Source organism: Megascapheus bottae, chromosome 16 (genome assembly GCF_031878675.1).
Source record: "Megascapheus bottae isolate mThoBot1 chromosome 16, mThoBot2.hap1, whole genome shotgun sequence".
Classification (NCBI taxonomy): Eukaryota; Metazoa; Chordata; class Mammalia; order Rodentia; family Geomyidae; genus Megascapheus; species Megascapheus bottae.
The window spans coordinates 11151293-11170937 of NC_143524.1; the positions used below are offsets into that span (position 1 = coordinate 11151293).

The 19645-nt window shown below is 35.5% G+C and overlaps 2 protein-coding genes across 2 annotated transcripts; one reads left to right on the forward strand and one right to left on the reverse strand.

Moving 5' to 3' along the window:
* Nucleotides 1-12329: 12329 nt before the first annotated feature.
* On the reverse strand, nucleotides 12330-18346 carry LOC150052805 (olfactory receptor 4C6-like). The gene is made up of 2 exons (XM_090349225.1): nucleotides 17443-18346; nucleotides 12330-12376 (listed from the first exon to the last, which is right to left on the reverse strand). Exons 1-2 carry the CDS (start codon nucleotides 18344-18346, stop codon nucleotides 12330-12332), a joined length of 951 nt encoding a protein of 316 aa, XP_090205351.1.
* Nucleotides 13586-14521, forward strand: LOC150052806 (olfactory receptor 4C15-like). The gene has a single exon (XM_090348866.1). It carries the CDS (start codon nucleotides 13586-13588, stop codon nucleotides 14519-14521), a length of 936 nt encoding a protein of 311 aa, XP_090204992.1.
* Nucleotides 18347-19645: the final 1299 nt, after the last annotated feature.

The window sequence follows — 19645 nt, forward strand, 5'->3', positions numbered from 1 at the left end:
TATATACATATATATGATATAATTTTTGTGTTTAGGAAGCTCTAAGCAGTGACTCAATGTATGACTTGTTCTTGGATTTCTACATATTACTCTCCATAGACTCAGAGCATGTCTGTCAAAAGAAATTGAGGGCTGCATTTCATGCATACATAGCAGAGGTCACCTTCCCCAGTAAAGACCAGACAGCATCCATATGAACTGGCTGCCTGACTTATAGAGCAGATTTGTACTTATCTGTATTTTGTTCTACAGACACAAACTTTTTAATACTACCGCAAATTCAATCCTATGAAGGATACAGAATAAAAGGATCAGCATTTTAAAAAATCATATCACTGCAATGCTAGTGATATTTAGAAAATTTTAGGACATAACAAGATAATAACCAAATATTTTTAAAAATCATTTTTGGTTGGCAATGTTAATTGCACAAAGACATTTTATTTTTATAATGTCATATATAGTGTGTGTATAACAATTTCCATTTCACAATCATATCACATTTTTATTATATTTAAGTATTATACATAGATTCCACAGATGATAGAAAATATGATGTTGATCTTTCCGAGAGGTAGCATCAAAATGCATTCTATTAAATGCACCGATCTAAATATTCAACTTTATGTCAGTATCTTTTGACTGCAGGAAGGAACTAATGTTTTATCTCGTTTGTATTTTCCTGTTTTTTTCCCCTAAGCCTTTCTAACTTTATCCTTTGGAAACTGTACACAAAAGTCCTAGGAACACTATGGATTTACCATTTTTATTATGTTTACTGAATTGTTACAATTAATTTCAAATGATGCACCATTTGTGAGCATATTTCATTGTAAAACAGAGGTAATCTTGAAGAGACGTTTAAAATATCAAAAAGTACAACTCTAAGACTTAGGAATTCAAACTTATTAATTAAAGGTTCCTTCCTACACTGCAGAATTTGAAAGTAGCCCTTCTAACTTTTTTATTTAGCTGACTGAAGCAGAGATATTTAACTTCAAAAGAACTAGTGGCAGAGCTGAAATTGCTCTCAACTATAGCATTATAGCTACAAGAACAGATGCATGTGGCCTGATATCATTAAACAGAATTAGATCTTCAATGTGATTAGTATGACAATGACTTTCCCAACATTTAAACATATGGAAGTAAGTTTTCACTCATAGAGGATTTTAGGCAAGGAAAAATAATCAAGGAATTCAATGGTACTCATATTGTAAATTTCAAGGTATCAAACACAGATGTGAAAAGGACATTATTAGGTAAATATGTAATCATGTTATAAGATCAGTGGAAGAAGATACAAAAGTAATACAGCAAAGTAACAACAAAGCCTTGTTTTGAATGTTTTTTTTGCCAATCAAAATACTTCTGAGGAACATAAAGTATATGTGAACACATTGATACTACCACTGTCCGCATGTTTGCTCTCAGGTAAAATAATGTCAAGTGAAGTGTGTTTAAAAACTTTTTTCAACCTTTCATAATCATATAAATATATACAGGATATAGATGTGTATATATATGTGTGTGTATATATATATATATATATACATGGAATCAAGATTAAGTGTCCTGTTTCTTAAGAAGTGATAATCCATTCGTCAGCATGGGTTTTGACAATAAGCATAATTCTTTCCCCAAAGCAGTTCTTATAACTTTTCTTTCTGTTACCACTAAGTTGAATTTTGAAAGCACTGATGGGATTATTGTGAACTTCTTCATTCACAAAAGGTATTCTCATAAAGGAAAAAGTGTTCCCACATGTACAAGATACAGAAATTAAGTTCAATTTCCAATGCCGGTTAAGCTATCAAAAATCATTCAGAAAAGAAATAAGAAGTATATGCATGATGTTTAATTTCCCAAGAAAATAAGATGTACATGATCAAGTATTATTAGTTTTTAATCTTGTCATAAATGTGTTGATTGTCTGTAATGTTTTGACCCAAATAGTTTAAGTTAATCAAAACTAAAGCAATAACAGATTTTTAGAAAGGCAGTGCAAATAAACTTAGATTGAAGAAACAAATGACAAGACAAAACCCATCTGATGGCATTATTGATAATTGGGAAATTTTCTAAAGCAGTTTTAAGTAAGCTTCTTATACTTACAAATGAGTTAAAATAAATTATCATAAATTTGAATGATTTATCCTTCATAAGACATTTTCAACATTATAAAAATACTTCTCTGCTAGGTTAAGCCTTGCCTATATGTGTTACAATATATTCCTTTGGTAGAATCAAATTTCACATAGAATCTCTTTACCTGATTCTAGTGAATTTAGACTCCAGGAGAATGACCTGAAAGAGGAAAGTTTCTTTCAAGATTAGAAAATAAAAAATAAGCACTGAAAATCGAAACATTTAAATTGTGTTACCCAATATTCAAACTGTTTCAGATACATAATAAAATTGAACACTGCAAAAAAATATTGTCAGTCATGTTTAAGCTGTAGTAGACTGTATCAGAAGGCATAATCCTTAATGGCATAAATACCAAATAGATCTCATTATTGCAAGTACAAAATTATAAGAATGTTTACCTGTATGTCAACTATGGATGACCCTCAAATGAGTGTTAGAATACTGAAGAAGATATCCGGAACTAGAAGCTATTCTCAGTTCCACAGTTCAGTGACCTTTCATCGAGGTTTATATCTGAAAAGAAAGGTAAGACTAGGAGCTCAAACTAACAAATTCAGGTTATTCCTCAGAAACTATTTGCAGGATTACTTCCTTTCAATTTTAAGAGGAAAATTCTCTGTTTTTCAAGAGATAGGCTTCATTATCTGCGAATTCAAAGTGAACTGTTTATTCACTTCATATGACCCCCCCCACACACATGCATAAACACACACACTTAAAATGGTGTAACATTTTAATGCTGGCTCAACTTCTTGACCTTTTCTCATACTGAAAAATAAGCAAAAACATTTTCAAATCTTATAATCAGTAACCATAACAGTATATATACATATATGTATGTTTAAGCAGTTATCTCTGCTAAAATTTGAAAAAAAATCACTACAAGTGTCAAATACAAACTGAGAAAGAGAGTAGTTGTTTTCTATGTGGTTGTGACAATTCTCCCAGAGCATCTTAACAGATCCTCAAGAAATATCATCATTCTATTCGCCAGCTCTCCTGGGAATTTCAAGGCTGCAAATTTACTTTCTAGTTATTCAACAGTTACTTAATAGCCACTTTATGACTCTCTGTCTCTAGAGGTCATATGTTATTCAGATCCAAAGTAGCACAATAATTGTACTATTTCTGCCACACTTCTTCCTCTAAGAAGCAGAAAGCAAACTTGATAATGCTTGGGTGGCTTTCTTTGAGAAGCTCTCTCTTAAGAGAAGAGAGAAAAGAAAATTCAACAAAAAGAATTCTTAAGAGTAAAACTGCATCTGGGTTGATTCCATATCTTTGCTATGGCAAATAATGCTGCAATGAACATTGTTGTGCTAATGGATTTAGTATGTCCTTGTTTCTGGACAACTGGGTAAATGCCAAGCAGTGAAATTGCTGGGTCTTAGCGGAGTTCTATGTTTAGACTTTTTTTTAATTTGGGCTGAAATCATATATTTATTCTTATTTATTTTTATTGTGAAGTATAGAGGGGTTACAGTTATATTCACCAGATAGGGATATCAATCATTGATTACCCTTCTCATGTTTTTGTCCCCATTTCCTTCCCCTCATCCCTCCCAATCATCTTTTCTCCCTTTCCTTTCCTATTAAAAATAAACAAATAAATGTATATACAATACACCAGGTAACAAAGTCAGATATTGTAACAATATGAGAATAAGCAAAGGGCAACAACAGAGAAGAGAAATTACACAGTACATTAAGAACATATGTTTAGTCTTTTGAGGAACAGCCATACTGCTTTCCATAGTGGTTGAACAAGTTTGAACTCCCACCAATAGTGTAAGAGTGATCTTTCCTGGCTACATCTCCACCAGCATCTGTTGTTATTAGATTTTTTGATCATGGTCATTCTAACTGGAGTTCTATGCTGCTGCAGAAAGAACAACATCGCCCGATTTTTCATGTATTTTCATTCTAATTAATAGAAGGGTTACATTATATTCACCAGATAGAAGGTGCATTGCTTCACAAACATTGATATCCTTTCTCATATCGTGGTCCCCATTTCCCTCCACTCACCCCCACCCCTCATCTTGTTTTCCCCCCTTCCCTATCCAATTTCACATAACCAAGTAAGCATATATACAATATAACAGATAACAAGGTAAAATATTGTAACAATATGAGGTAACCAAGGGACAACAAAAGAGATGAAAGATAACACAGGGAAATGGAAAGACTTAGAAAAAAATCATATTGAGTGAAGTTTCCCTCATTTGTCATAATCAGTAGAAACCTTGGACTCTCCTAGCAGAGATTTACAGTAGAGCAAAACTTAGATACAGGAGGCCATCTTGTATGACACTAAATGATAGGACCTCCAGGATATAGAAACAAAAGCCATATAATGAGTGACTGTTGTCCTTAATGTACTATGTTATCTCTCATGACTGATATTCAAGAAATTCAGGCCATTATGAATAAGTACTACCAGGGCTTATATTCAAGGAAACAAGAAAATCTAGTACAAATAAATGACTTCTTGAATAAATATAGACTACCCACATTGAAAAATGATGAGGTAAAAAAATTGAACAAACCAATTTCATACAATGAAATTGCGAAAACAATCAGGAAAATGCCAACCATAAAGATCCCAGGTCCAGATAGTTTCACTGTGAAATTTTACAAGACCTTTAAGGATGAAGTAACACCTATATTCTTGAAACTCTTCCGAGAAATAGAAGCAGAAGGAGCAATACCAAACTCATTTTATGAAGCTAATAGTACTGTCATCCCCAAACCAGGAAAGATCCAACAAAAAGAAAACTACAGATCTGTCTCTCCAGTGAACACAGACACAAAACTAATCAATAAAATATTAGCCAAGAGAATCCAGAAACAAATTTTAAAAATTATACACTTCGGGGCAGGGAGTGTGGCCTAGTGGTAGAGTGCTTGCCTAGCATGCACGAAGAACTGGGTTCAATTTCTTGCTACCACATACATAGGGAAAAAAAAGCCGGAAGTGGTGCTGAGGCTCAAGTGGTAGAGTGCTAGCCTTGAGAAAGTCCAAGGACAGTGCTCTGGCCCTAAGCCCAAGCCCAGGACTGGCAAAAAAAAATAATTATACACTATGATGAAGTAGGCTTCATCCCACAGATGCAAGGCTGGTTTAACATTCGCAAATCACTTAATGTAATACATCATATCAATAGAGCTAAGAATAAGAATCATATAATAATTTCTCAGGATGCAGAGAAGGCATTTGACAAAATGCAATATCCATTCATGTTGAAAGCACTAGAAAAAATAGGAATGAGGTAAATGCCTTAAAATAATTAAAGCCATATATAACAAACCTACAGCCAGTATTATACTAAATGGTGAAACACTAGAACCATTTACCTTAAAAATCAGGGACTAGACAGGGCTGGCCACAATCTCCACTTCTCTTCAATATAGTTCTGGAACCCTTAGCCAGAGAAATAAGGCAAGAAAAGGACATCAAAGGGATTCACATAGGGAAAGAAGAAATTAAACTATCCCTATTCGCAAATGACATGATCCTCTACTTGAGTGACCCAATAAGCTCCACTCCCAAATTCTTATAATTAATAAACCACTTTAGAAAAGTGGCAGGATACAAAATTAACCTGCAAAAGTCAGTAGCCTTCTTGTACACCAACAATATGTAAACAGAAGGCCAAATCAAGAAAATGATCCCATTTGCAATAGCCCCCAAAAGAATAAAATGCTTAGGAATTAACTTAACAAAGATGTAAAGGGATTATTTAATGAAAATTATAAAAGCCTAACAAAATAAATTAAAGAGACCAGGAAATGGAAAGACATCCCATCAAAATCCCAAAGACATTCTTTACTGAAACAGAATATAGGCCTTCCCTACAATCCTGCCATACCACTCTTGGGCATCTATCCTGAACAACATAACCCAGGATATGATAAGGACACCTTTGCAGCTGTTTATGTCTGCACTATTCACAATAGCCAGGTGATGGGAACAATTCAGATGCCCTACTGCAGATGAATGGATACAGAAAATGTGGCATATATATACAATGGAATTCACATAGCCAATAGACAAGATAAAATAATGGCATTCACAGGAAAGTGGATGAATCTAGAGTGAATCATGTTGAGTGAGAAAAGTCAAGACCAGAGGAACAAAAGGGGCATGGTATCCTTAATATGTGGCTATTAGATCCAAACAGTACAAGAGTGAGGACTCAATATTTGCATACCCAATGCTATGGACATGGTATTGGAAATATAAACACAACTACATAGACATAAAAACTTATGACTCTATAGACATAATGTTTTATTACATAGATTAATATGTATCTATGTCATACAAACCCTCAGCCTAATTTTGATTATGTTCTAAAATCTAAGTGCCAGTGATTGTATGTAGAGATTCACTTCTTAAATACTTGTTTGTTAAGCATGTCATTTGAAATATGATGTAAAAATCAATGTTAATAAATTATTTAATAAAATAAAATTACAAAAAGATGGTAGCCAATAAAAAAGAAAACAAATACTGATCTGAGAGTCAGATGAAAACAGAATAACTCAGATAGGTTGAGAATAAATTACAAGACAACAGATTTACACATAGCCATATCAATTCTCAATTGATATGGAAAGGATTTAAAAACAATAAGGATAAATGTGGTCAAATATAAGTGAAATATTTCAAAGTGACTATATTACAGATATAAAATATACTTCATATAAAAGGAACAAGTAGGACCAGGAGTCTGGCCTAGTGGTAGAGTGTTTGCCTAGCATGCACAAAGACCAGGGTTCAATTCCTCCTTAACACATACACAGAAAATACTAGAACTGATGGTGTGGCTCAAGTGGTAGATCTCTAGCCTTGAGAAAGCCCAAGCCCAAGGATAGTGCTCAGGTCCTGAGTTCAAGCCCCAGGACTGGCAAAAAAAATACAAATATATAGAGCATGGGAAATGTGTTATGTGTAAGGATTTACGTTTGTATTGTTTCTGGACATAGGATATTATAAAGAGATCTACGACAAAGGGATAAAACAAACATGAATATTTTGTAGATGTATGTATTTATGACCTTTCTAATAGAGCTTCAAAAAGATAAACCATAAAGTATAGATATATCTACCAATATTGTAGAAAATCCAAATATAGTTTGGAGATACAGTACCTGACTATTAATAATCAATAGAAAGAGTTGTCAGAAACATACCAAATATATGTAATAGATATAAGCAAGCATCAATTGACTTAGTTGTCTTTAAAAACCCTATATCCATGTTCTCAAATTATACATAAAATATTCAAGAGGTACTAAGTTATTACCCTTTCTGGTAATATTGATTCTCCTTATGGGTGGAAACAGACACAGTTTTTCAATTTATGAACTTCTAAGGCTTTATGCCCCAATTTTCCAAAGGGAGAATATATTCTGTTTCCACATACAGCATATTCTGTTCCTAATCAGAAAAGAAAATAGAAGCCTATGCAAATCCCAGAGAAATTTAAACACGGAAACCAAAAAATACATACAAATAAACAATAAAAACCACCCTCAGTTTCTTAGGGACATAAAAGTTTTGCCATGAGAAAGTCAAACAGTGATGGAAAACAAGAACGTAGAAAATGGCCGGGAGTTTGGCCTAGTGGTAGAGTGCTTGCCTAGCATGCATGAAGTCCCAGGTTCCATTCCTCAGTACCACATATATAGAAAAAAGCCAGAGGTGGTGCTGTGGTTCAAGTGGTAAAGCTCTAGCCTTGAGAAAACCCGAGGACAGTGATCAGGCCCTGGATTCAAGCCCAGGACTAGCAAAAAAAAAAAAAAAAAGAAGGTGGAGAATGTCCAATCCCTGGGGAAGGAAGTGAGTCTACATATCCATGGTTTCCCACAGAAATAAATTTCAGTTGAATACCCTAAGCCGTAGGAGAAAGCACCTGAGAGCCAATGGAAATATTGGTTACCTGCTCTGCCAAAGATGTTCTTCCTGTTTCTTGGAGTTAGAAGGAAAAGTGGGACATAGCTGTCACATTGGCTACCACTAGGTGGAACTGAGAATAGATTGCTTTTCCAAGAATCTTAAAGGAACTGACAAATGGTGAGACTGATCATTCTCTTCGATGCACTTTCAGAGAGGATTTAAAACTGTACCATAATCTTTTAATGAGTGGATATTGTTTGTGGTCAAGTGCAATGTCAAAAACGAAGAGAGCAAAGGTTACATTACCGGCCCCAAACCTTTCAAAACTTCAGTTTCTAGACTCCTCTGAGTTGTTGGATAGTTTAATGAAATACACTAAAAAAATAAAATAAAAAAGAGAGAGTAAAATCAAAGTTTGTGGTCAAATGTAAGTAAAGGCCTACAAATAAATGTGTGTGGGGGGGTGCTAGTTTCACACTCTTCCTAATTTCTAGACTCCTTTTTTAGGCATCTAGAAAGACTGATAAACTCAAAGTATCTGGTAACAGATAAGAAGATACATGTGGCTCCTACAGGATAGCACTAGATTTATATCAAGTGCTAAGTGGATAGCAATTACTATCACAGAAAACAAATCTTCTATACTTATTGTAAGAGGAGCCCACCTACTTCAAGCTTGAAGAGGTAAGAGCTGATTCAGCTTTTTCATGTCCAGTTTATCCAAATAGGTTAGAAGTATGTTAGATGTACACATCAATCATAGCAGTATAGTGAAGTTTTATTTATTCTTCCTTAAATATCCTTACATATTGCATAAAATGTGGATGATTGCAGAGATGTATAAAGAATACTTTCACGGGAACATGGTAAGTTGAAATGCTACTGTGTCCCTTAAAGATACTGATAGAATGTAATAATTGCCACCCCAATCAGGCACTGAGAAATGCCACATGGAAGGATATGAAAGGCAAGAAAGTGTCTATATCAGTCATATCCAGTTGATTTTCCCTGTATGAATGATAAATAGCAACCTTTCCTGCCTCAGTGATCCTGTTCAGTGATTTAAAATTAATGAAATTCTAAAATACTTGTGTTTGTCGTGGTGGCTAAGTCTGTCTCCTATGTCAGCTAACTAGGACAGCAGGAAAAAAAAAAGGCTCAGAAGTCAATCTAGAAAGATATAAGGCTGAAGGACAAAGGGCAAATTGTAATTCATTTGTAAATTTCTAGAACTAACAAGACTTTTTAATGGGGGCATTTAGGGAAATAGACAACGCAGGAAGGGGATAATGTCTGAAACCATTTTACATATCTCTACATTGTCAGGGGGTAAACTATGCCTAGTTATAAAGACAACAAAAAATGATGTTCTGTTAACGTAATTATTAATTTCAATAAAAAATAACTGAATTTTTGGGACCAGGAGTTTGGCCTAGTGATAGAGTGCTTGCCTCACATGCACGAAGACCCAGGTTCGATTCCTCAGTACCACATACATAGAAAAAAAAGCCAGAAATGGTATTGAGGCTCAAGTGGTAGAGCTCTAGCCTTGAGAAAGTCAAAGGACAGTGCTCAGACCCTAAGTTCAAGGCCAAGAACTGGCAAAATTAAAAAAAAACTGTGAAGTTTTGTTTCCATACTATGAAGTATTTAAATTAGGTTAAGATGCTTCCTGTTTTCTTTTTCTATGAGATATATTTGCGGCTATTTTTATATTTTTTGTCAGGGTAATGTATAGAGGGGTTACAGTTGCATTCACCAGGTGTATTAATGCTCACACATTGATATCCCTTCTCATGTTTTTGTCCCCATCTCCTTCTCCCCCACCCTCTCCCAATCATCTTGTTTTCCCCTTCCCTTTCCTATTTCAAATAAACAAATAAATGTATATACAATAACTAGGTAACAAAGTCAGATACAGTAACTATATCAGATTAACCAAAGGGCAGAAAAAAGAAGAAAAATAACATAGTACATTAAGAACAACAATCACACATGATAAGCTCTTGCTTCCATATCCTAGAGATTCTTTCATATAGATATAATTTCAATATATGTAACTGTGAATTGTTGTTTCCTTACATGTATTTATTATGAGGTGTCTAAGTTAGGTTAACATGCTTACTGTTTGCTTTTTCAATGAGATATATTTGTTTCTATTGTTATATTTTTGTATTATCTTTAAGAAGTTATGCAAAGGAGTTGGCATTTAACAACGCAGTTTATGGATGCAATGTATCTTGATCAGTGCCACCCTTTTTAATATTCTCATCCATCCCTCCCTCTCTACCCTTTAGCTCACTTTTCTTAACTTTGTAGGAGACACATTAGATTCTTTTATTCATTCTGTTTCTTTCTCCTTGACTCCATCCCACCCTTTTCAAGTATCAGCTTCCTGATGTTTCAGTTTGTTCAGCCTTCATTTTGTCTATTTAAGGAATTACATTGTTTGATATCTCCCTTGAATCTACCAAATTTCAGTTAATACATTTTTGTACACCTGTATACCACCCAATGTATTTACTTATATGTTCATTAGTTAAATCTAGCTGTCAAGTAACAGGAAATGTGATTAGGGATGGGGTTCTTAATGTATATTTTAGTATATTGCAATGGTACTCATTAACAAAAATATGTGGCAGTGTGATCTGAATAAGAATATATAGACATGCATTTACCTTAATTGTTTGAAATGTACTTACCAAATACTACATATAATGATAAGCATACTAAAAATTCCGGGTGCATTTCTGAATGTTTTATATATTTTCAAAGTAGAAATTAAGATTTTGTTATTTAAAAATTATGGGTTATTGACACCAGGAGTTTGGCCTAGTGGTAGAGTGCTCACCGAGCAGGCACAAAGATCCGGGTTCGACTCTTTGGTACCATATACATAGAAAAAAATGGACATGGTGCTGTGGCTCAAGTGGTAGATCTCTAGCCTTGAGAAAGCCCAAGGACAGTGCTCAGGCCCTGAGTTGAGTCTCTAGGACTCACTGAAGTCAATGATGCACAGGGAAGAAAATGTCCTAAGGACCTGAGCAAGGGGCATGGGGCATGGCCACATGCACATTTCGTGTGGAAGCACGCTCAGCTCAAAGATATGCAGGATTCTGTCTCTGCAGAAAGTAAAAATTGTGGAATGTTCAAGAGGAAATTTGAAATTCATTTCAAAGGAAACACAGATGTGGAGAATTTGTTCCACAGCATGCTCATTGATGAAATATTTTTAAATTTAAAATATGCAAGTATGACTTAGTTTTCCTGACCCAAATTCTTTAAATATTTGCACCTCCATTTTTTTCTGTAACTACAACATGCCATGGCAATGCTTTAATATTATTGTAATTTTAACAAGCTAGACATTGAAATGAACAAGGTTATTCTTTTAGTACATCTCCTGTAGACATTAAATTCAATTAAAAGTGTGTATAAATAGAAAGAATCATTACAAGTATTTGCTTGGCTTTATCTGATAGAATTAAAAAATTAACCTGTATGTGCTATTGTTAATTATATTTACTGGTGGAAGACTGTAATATCAGTTTGGAATATTCTTTATATATAACCATGTTCCAGTCATTAAATAACTCGATGCTTTTGCATTTTTTAATTAAAACTGTATTCTATGTCATCATCCGTTGCTAAAGATCCCTGCTTTGAATGACTGTTAGAAAAAATTCTGAATATAAAATCAGTCTATAATTCTGAAAATATTTTCTAATCCATTTTCCACCTGAATGGTAAGTGGCATTCCTTTGCTATAATTTTAGGAATGAGTATAGTTTTAAAATAATGAGTTTAAAAACAAATACTTTATTATACAATCTGGATTAACATAGACTAACGACATGAACAAGTTATTCTGAGTGATTCAGTTTTCTTGATCATAGAATGTGTGTCAGTGCACATTATGAAACAATGCTGACAATGAAATCTGACATTCCTTTCATGTATACAATGCAAACCATATTTGTAATGTCTTTTGTTGACTCTCCTGGTTATGGAAGCTTAAATTACTGCGGCAGGGCAGGACTGAGGCATACTGGTATGTCAAATGATATCGGGCACTTAACTATTGATAAGTTGTTTGACAAACTTCAGACAGGTTTTCCTGTTCTACTAGTGGTTTTTTCTTTGTTTTGTCAGTCCTGGGACTGAACTCAGAACCTGAGCACTGTCCTTGGGCTTTCCTAAAGATTAGTGCTCTACCACTTAAGCACAGTACAAGTGCTGGCTTTTGTATGTATGTGGAATCGAACCTAGGTCTTCATGCATGCGAGGCAAGCACTCTACCACTAGGCCAAATTCCCCGTCCCAGCTGTTTGTTTTGAAAAGTCGCAGAGATACAACAGTTACTTACTAGGTAGTCATATCACTTAGCATACTTATGTTTCATATTATCATTTTCATGAGCTTGTTTTACAAAAGTGTGTAGTACTCATTGATAAATCCTTAACTAAGAAATAGATTCCGCTCATATGTTACCAATGTTTTTGCTGCTGCCTTTGCCATTATTGCTGTGGATCCAGGAAGAATCATTGTATTAAGACAGCTACAAATCATCACCAGGACACTGAACTCTCCACCATTAAAGACTTCAAATTAATTTTGAAATTATTATTTTTTATTAAAGAATTTATTAACCTCTCCTTTTGATAAGTCTCTCTTTAGTTCCCTTGCCCATTTAATGATTGGTTTGTTGGGTTTGGGGGGGAAATCATATATTCTCTTACAAGTGGGCATGCCCTCTACAAAGACCACTCCTACTCTGAAGTCCCTGCTGGAAAAAGACACTTTCCTGTCTCTTTCCTTCTTGATCTGTTAAAATAACTTAAGTGGGCACAATGATTCCATGTTATGGGAGACAAAATACCTTCCCACTTGTACATACAAAATACTTAGCAAGTTCAAAACAAATCCTTTCTCCTGAGTTACTTCATTACTCATCAGGAAATATTTTGATACTGGAATTCTATAAGGAAATAATATATGCATTGAATTGCCAATTTCAGTTCAGAGATTTAGAGAAATGCTTGATAAGTGACCATAATTTTTTGCAAAAATCTAAACAGCATGTCATTTTTCTTCTCTTTGTAGATAAAAGTCTCCTAATGAAAAAGAAAAGGCATTTGTTTTAATTTGTTAACAATCACAGACATGATTAAGAAAATGTAATCCTGCCTCCAAACTGGAATGTGTCACAGAAAACTTGTTCATAATTCAGTCCAGGAAGCCACTGCTAATCAAAACTGACCTTGAGATAAAAAAATATTCACAGTATTTTGAAGAATTCTTATTTCAAAGTAGTTAACAATTCATTCCACTTAATTCCCCTTGCCTTCCCACTACTGACTTCCAATTTTATGTTCTCAATGATTATATAAACACGATACTTTTACATAGTATGAAACCAAATTGTTGAAGATCAACATATAGTAAATTAGCTAGCGGTACTTTTTCCCCTTATACTAAGAGCCCTTGTGCTTCTTTTTCTTGTATTTATTTATTTTTTCAGTTTTCACCATGCAAAACCAAAGTACTGTAACTGAGTTTGTTCTTCTGGGGCTTTCACAGAACCCCAAACTTCAGGAAGTCATATTCGTGGTGTTTCTGTTTGTCTACATCTCCACTATCGGGGGCAACATGTTTATCGTGGTGACCATTCTCTGCAGTCCTGCCCTTCGGGGCTACCCCATGTACTTCTTCCTGACTTTCCTGTCTTTCCTGGATGCGTGCTTCTCCTCTGTGATTGCCCCGAAGGCCATGGTGGATGCCATGGTGGAGAGAAAAACCATCTCCTTTAAAGGCTGCATGATACAGATCTTTGCCATACACTTCCTTGCTGGCGCAGAAGTGATTGTCCTCACAGCCATGGCCTATGACCGCTATGTGGCCATTTGCAAGCCCTTGCACTACTCTACCATTATGACATGGAGGCTCTGTGCCACTCTGATGGGGGTAGCCTGGACAGGAGGCTTCTTGCATTCCATTGTGCAAGTTCTCTTTGTGTGTCAGCTGCCCTTCTGTGGCTCCAATGTCATCGATCATATCATGTGTGACTTGCACCCATTACTGAACATTGTGTGCACAGACACACACGTCTTTCGGCTTTTTGTGATTGCCAACAGTGGCTCTATCTGCACTATCATCTTCTCCTTGTTGTTAGTTTCCTATGGGGTCATCTTGTTCTCTCTGAGGACTCACAGTTCTGAAGGGCGGAGGAAGGCTTTTTCTACCTGTGGATCCCACATGGCAGTGGTGGTTTTGTTCTTTGTCCCATGTATTTTTATGTATGCAAGACCCCCTTCTGCCTTCTCCTCTGATAAAATTATGGCAATATTTTGCAGCATGCTTACCCCCTTGCTCAACCCTTTGATTTACACACTTAGGAATAAAGACATGAAAAATGCTATGCGAAAAGTCTTGAAGAAGTTGGTGATGTTTTCTGATGATAAATAAAATAATAAACCTTTTCTTAAATTAAGAGTAAAACTCCAATATATTTTTCTTTTTAATTTATTTTATTTTATTGTCAGAATGTGTGGAGGGGTTTACAGTTACATTTGTCAGGCCATAGTTATATTACTTCTCAAACCTTGATACTCCTTCTCATGTTTTTGTCCCCTTTTCCCATCCCCAACCCCTGCCAAACATCTTGTTTTCCCCCTTCCCTTCTCTATTTCAAATAATCAAACATATATACAATATGATAGGTACAATACAGTAACAACATGAGATTAACCATAAGGGAAAAAAAAGAGAAATTAGATAACTTTACATAGTACATTAAGAACAACAACCACAAAGCTAAACCTCTTGTTTCCATATCCTAGAGTTCATTTCATTTAGTCTCATCCTGTTATACTCTGTGGGAAAGGAATGTTGCATGCTGGGAGCAAACACAGTGCGATAGTAAATAATTGATGTCAGGAGCAAGAAGTGATTTCACATTCAGATTGCCCATTCACTTCAAGGTGGCAAATCATTACCCTTCTGTATAAATGAGAAAAATAAGAAGAAAGAATTAAATGCTTGAAAAGAATGAAATGCAATGAACACCCTTTGAGATAAACAGGGGAAAACTCTTAGATTAGGAAAAGAAGTATAAAGTATTTCATAATATGCTGCTAATTTTAGAAAATGACAAAGAAACTTACAAGATCCAAAAAGAGAGCAAAGAATTAAAAATACCAAAGCTGTAAGTATTCTTTTGCTACATCACTTTATCATGTGATGTGTACATTACCATCTGTTATCGAATTTATGCTATTTCCTCAATTTTGAGATATATCCCCCAAATCGTTTCTGACCTATCCATGAATAAATTCCTCTTGATTCCATAGACTAAGTAGACACAGTAGATGATCAGGCACTGGAGAACTAGAGGAGACCAATTCTGTAAGAGGGGTATACTGAGGCTCTCTATTCTACAGAATAAAGAATAAACATTGTAAGTTCACATTCCTAACAAAGACAGTAGCAAAACAGAAGGTACAATGGACAGAACTCACCTGACAATAAAACATAATTCTTTGAATTTGTTTCAGCTTAGCTGCTAATTTAATACCTGACTCTACTGAAAACAATGCTATCTGTAAAACTATCAGTATAGAGTTTATTCAAATATATACAGCTCTTCTCTATAAGCCTTTATGAAATGCAAGATAATATGCTTCATTATGAAATTTTCAAATATTTATTTAATATATTCTTATTATATTGAATTCCACTTACATATTTTTGTACCCTGTCTATCCTATTGCCCATCTCCCTCCAAAAATCCTCACTTGTGCTGTCACATCTCTTGGTGAATCTAGATTCACTTATGTCAGAGGACATCACATCTACCTGTCAATAGCAAAGCCCTCATGACATTCTTTTCACTGAAAACACCATCATAGATAGATTAATATATAGATTTCTGTATTGCTGCATTTTATTAATCACCTAAAAATTTTTAAAACCAATTAAATTTGAAATTAGACTTAAGCATCACATCATATAATGACCTTGTAAGAAAATTATCTCCAGTATGTTTCCTTGGGAATAACATTATGATAGTAAATTTGGAAGTTTCACCTGAAGTTTGCTTTTTTTTAGAAGAGTACAATATTGTATTCTGAATTTTTTAGATTTTACTATATTTTATTGTTATTGTAGATGTGATAAATGGGGGGTTACAATTACATGCATCAGATAATGAGTGCAATTCTTTTTGAACCATGCCTCCCCCTCCCTCACTCTCTCCCAGTTTTTCTCTGCCATCCCCACCTACAAAATGTAGAGTTCATTTTCCACATAGTGTCTAGTGAATATCACTGTTGTATTTGTTCACCCTTTGTTCCAACTCTTGTTACTAAACAACCAGAACCACTGCAACCTTCCCTTTCCATGAAAAGTTTTCAATGTTGTCTTAGACTCTACTATTTTCTTATTATTTACTATCTCTGTTTCCCTAACTGTGTAAATTTATTCTTTAAGATAATATGGTTCATGTGTATTCTATTAACTTTAAAAACATTATTAAAAACCTAGTAGATGGCCAGGAGTTTGGCCTAGTGGTAGAGTGCTTGCCTAGCATGCACGAAGACCTTGGTACCACATACATAGAAAGAAAAGGCCAGATGTGGTGCTGAGGCGCAAGTGGTAGACCTCTAGCCTTGAGAAAGTCCAAGGACAGTGCTCAGGCCCTGAGCTCAAGCCCAGGGCTGGGAAAAAATGGTAGGTGCCCAGATTAAACAAAATAAAAATCCTATCCTTTCACCATTAGCCAGTGTAGAGACAGAAATGAATAAAAGGCAGCTGGTAATTGTATGAAAATGTTCACATTTCCTTGGTCATTATTACTAAGCTGGTGAACATTTGGGGGAAAACAATAATATTCTGAAGAGGAAGACTCAAGACTCAAAAGTAATCATAGAAAATATGTGTAGGGAAACAATTTCATCTCCTCCTCTAGAACCAAAAATTATAGACCAACAATCTCCTGAGCAGAAAAAAAGGTGAATCTTCAGACAAAAAGTAACAAAACATGGAAGAGGAAACGGCTTGTATAACTCAAAGGAATCTGTGAAACGAAACAATACAAAACAAAAACCCTAAAAATCAACATGATTGATTCCTAGTGAAGGAGAGTAGGAAGATAAATTGTCTCAAAGGTTTATGTGGTCATAAAACAGAGACGTTTTATAAACCCTAAATTAAAAATCATCTAAATTTCAAGTCAGATATTGTTTGCTTTTAACTCTAAGAACCCCCTCTGGTTGCCAAGAGGAAAGGAAACCTTTCACACTGATGTGTTTCTGATGGAGAAACTGCCTGTGATGGGAAGTTCTGTCTGTTCTTAGCAGTGCAGTTACATTCCACCTGTCATTTCCTGCTTCTTCCAATTTTCCTCATGGCAGTTTTCACCTCTGCATTCCTCAGTGTGTAGATTAAGGGATTCAGCATGGGTGTGATGATGGAATCAGACACAGCCATGGCTTTGTCTATGGGGTAAGTAGACACAGGCCTCACGTACAAGAAGATGCAGGGCACAAAGAACAAGACAACCACCATGAGGTGGGAGCCACAGGTGGAGAAGGCTCTGCGTCTCGCTTCAGAGTTGTAGGCCCTCAGAGAATATAGGATGACCGTATAGGAGGTAAGAAGCATGAAGAAGACACTCATGCACATCACGCCACTGTTGAGGATGACTAAGAGGCCCAGAGTGTCAGTATCCATGCAAGCCAGTGTCAATAACTGAAACAAATCACATATAAAGTGATCTATGACGTTGGGACCACAGAAGGGAATTTGCGACATGAAAAGAAGCTGGACGGTTGCATGTGTGAATCCTACCACCCAGGCGCCCAACAGCAGCATCCAGCACATGTGAGGACTCATGATGGTCGAGTAGTGTAAGGGTTTGCAGATGGCCACGTAGCGGTCATAGGCCATCATGATCAGAAGCACCACGGCCACACCACCAAAGAAATGCTCTGCGAAGAGCTGAGTCATGCAAGCTCCAAAGGAGATGACAGTGGTCTCCCAGAGGGAATCTATAATCAACTTAGGGGCAATCACGGAGGAGTAGGTGACATCCATCAGGGAGAAGAAGGAGAGGAAGAAGTACATGGGTGATCTCAAACTCCGACTTGCCATCACAGTAACCATAATGAGTAGATTTCCCGATAGTGTGACTACATACATGATGAGGAACACAGCAGAAAATATTTTCCTCATTTCTGGATTTTGTGTCATCCCCAAAAGGATGAATTCTGTCACATTGTTTTGATTTCCCATTTCTCTGTCCTTTAGGTGAGCTGTGGTAGAGAGTGAGAAACCTGAAACGGTAACAAATGATTTATTAGGCTTTGATTAGTTCATTTCCTATATGCCTACAATCCCAGAAAACGTGCCTTGTGGTTTATCTTTCCTTTATCGTTCCCATCAGTGCATTTGGCAAGTGGGAAAATGTTCTAAGTATTTTAGACAAAGGTACTCCATTCTTGTCATCTTACTCATATTCTTCTGCTGTATTGGTAGTTGTCTCTTCTTCCTTCTTTTGTCATCATACTGTACATAGCCAACTTTGAGTACTGCTCCATTCCAATCATTAGCTTAATGCAGCAACTGGCTTGATCTTAACAATAACATCAGTGACATTTCAAAGCTAATACTTGATGATACCAAAACATCTACTGAATTTTCGACTCCAGTCTCAGAGCCTTCAAAAATCATAATTGTTGGAATTCCTAACTTTGTGTTTCTATTATATATATTATATTATATATTATATATATTATAAGTCTCATCTGCTTCTAGACAGTTTCATGTCACCTTCCTTCCAATCATAACTGTCTATTCTTAAGGTATGTAACTGGACTCAGACACAGAAAAACACGTCTCAGCCACGGCATAGTAGACTGGCTTTATAATCTCATTCTTCCCAATTCTTCATTTCTATAACAGTGCAATAGCAAAAAAGAACTCATAGTTAAGTGTTGTTGGGGAGCTTATCTATTGCAGGCAATGCAGAAAGGATTAATCCTCTAGTCTTAAAATTCTCTGGATTTTTTCCAAAGCAGCAGCTGAGATTTGGAGAAATTACAACATTTCTTACAGTTTATTTTGCAGTTACTTGAAGGATTCCAGCTCACAGGCTCCTTGCTACTATGCTTTATTATATGCCACACACTGTAAGATGTTTTTACTCCTGGCTCACAGAACTGCTGTAGGAACCAAAAGGGAGTAATCCTTACTTAGTTTAGGGAAACTGTATAGACATTTAATTTTCTGAATATGCCATGATGTCTATTTGCTCTGGTTTCCATAAAAAACAATCCCCCTCAATGTCTGCATGAGGCAGCCTATAGATCGACTATACTTACTCATAAGTCATATGGCTGCATATCATTGTTTCATATTTAGTGTTCACAGAATTCTTACAAATGGCTAGACTTCCTTCTCATCATTCCTAAAAACTAGTAAGCTCACAAGAGGTCCCAATACAATCCACTCTGTTTTCTCAGTGGGAAACAAAGATTCTGGCCTTGGTCCAGAATCTTTCAGATTCTAAAGTAAATCATTCATCTTGCTACT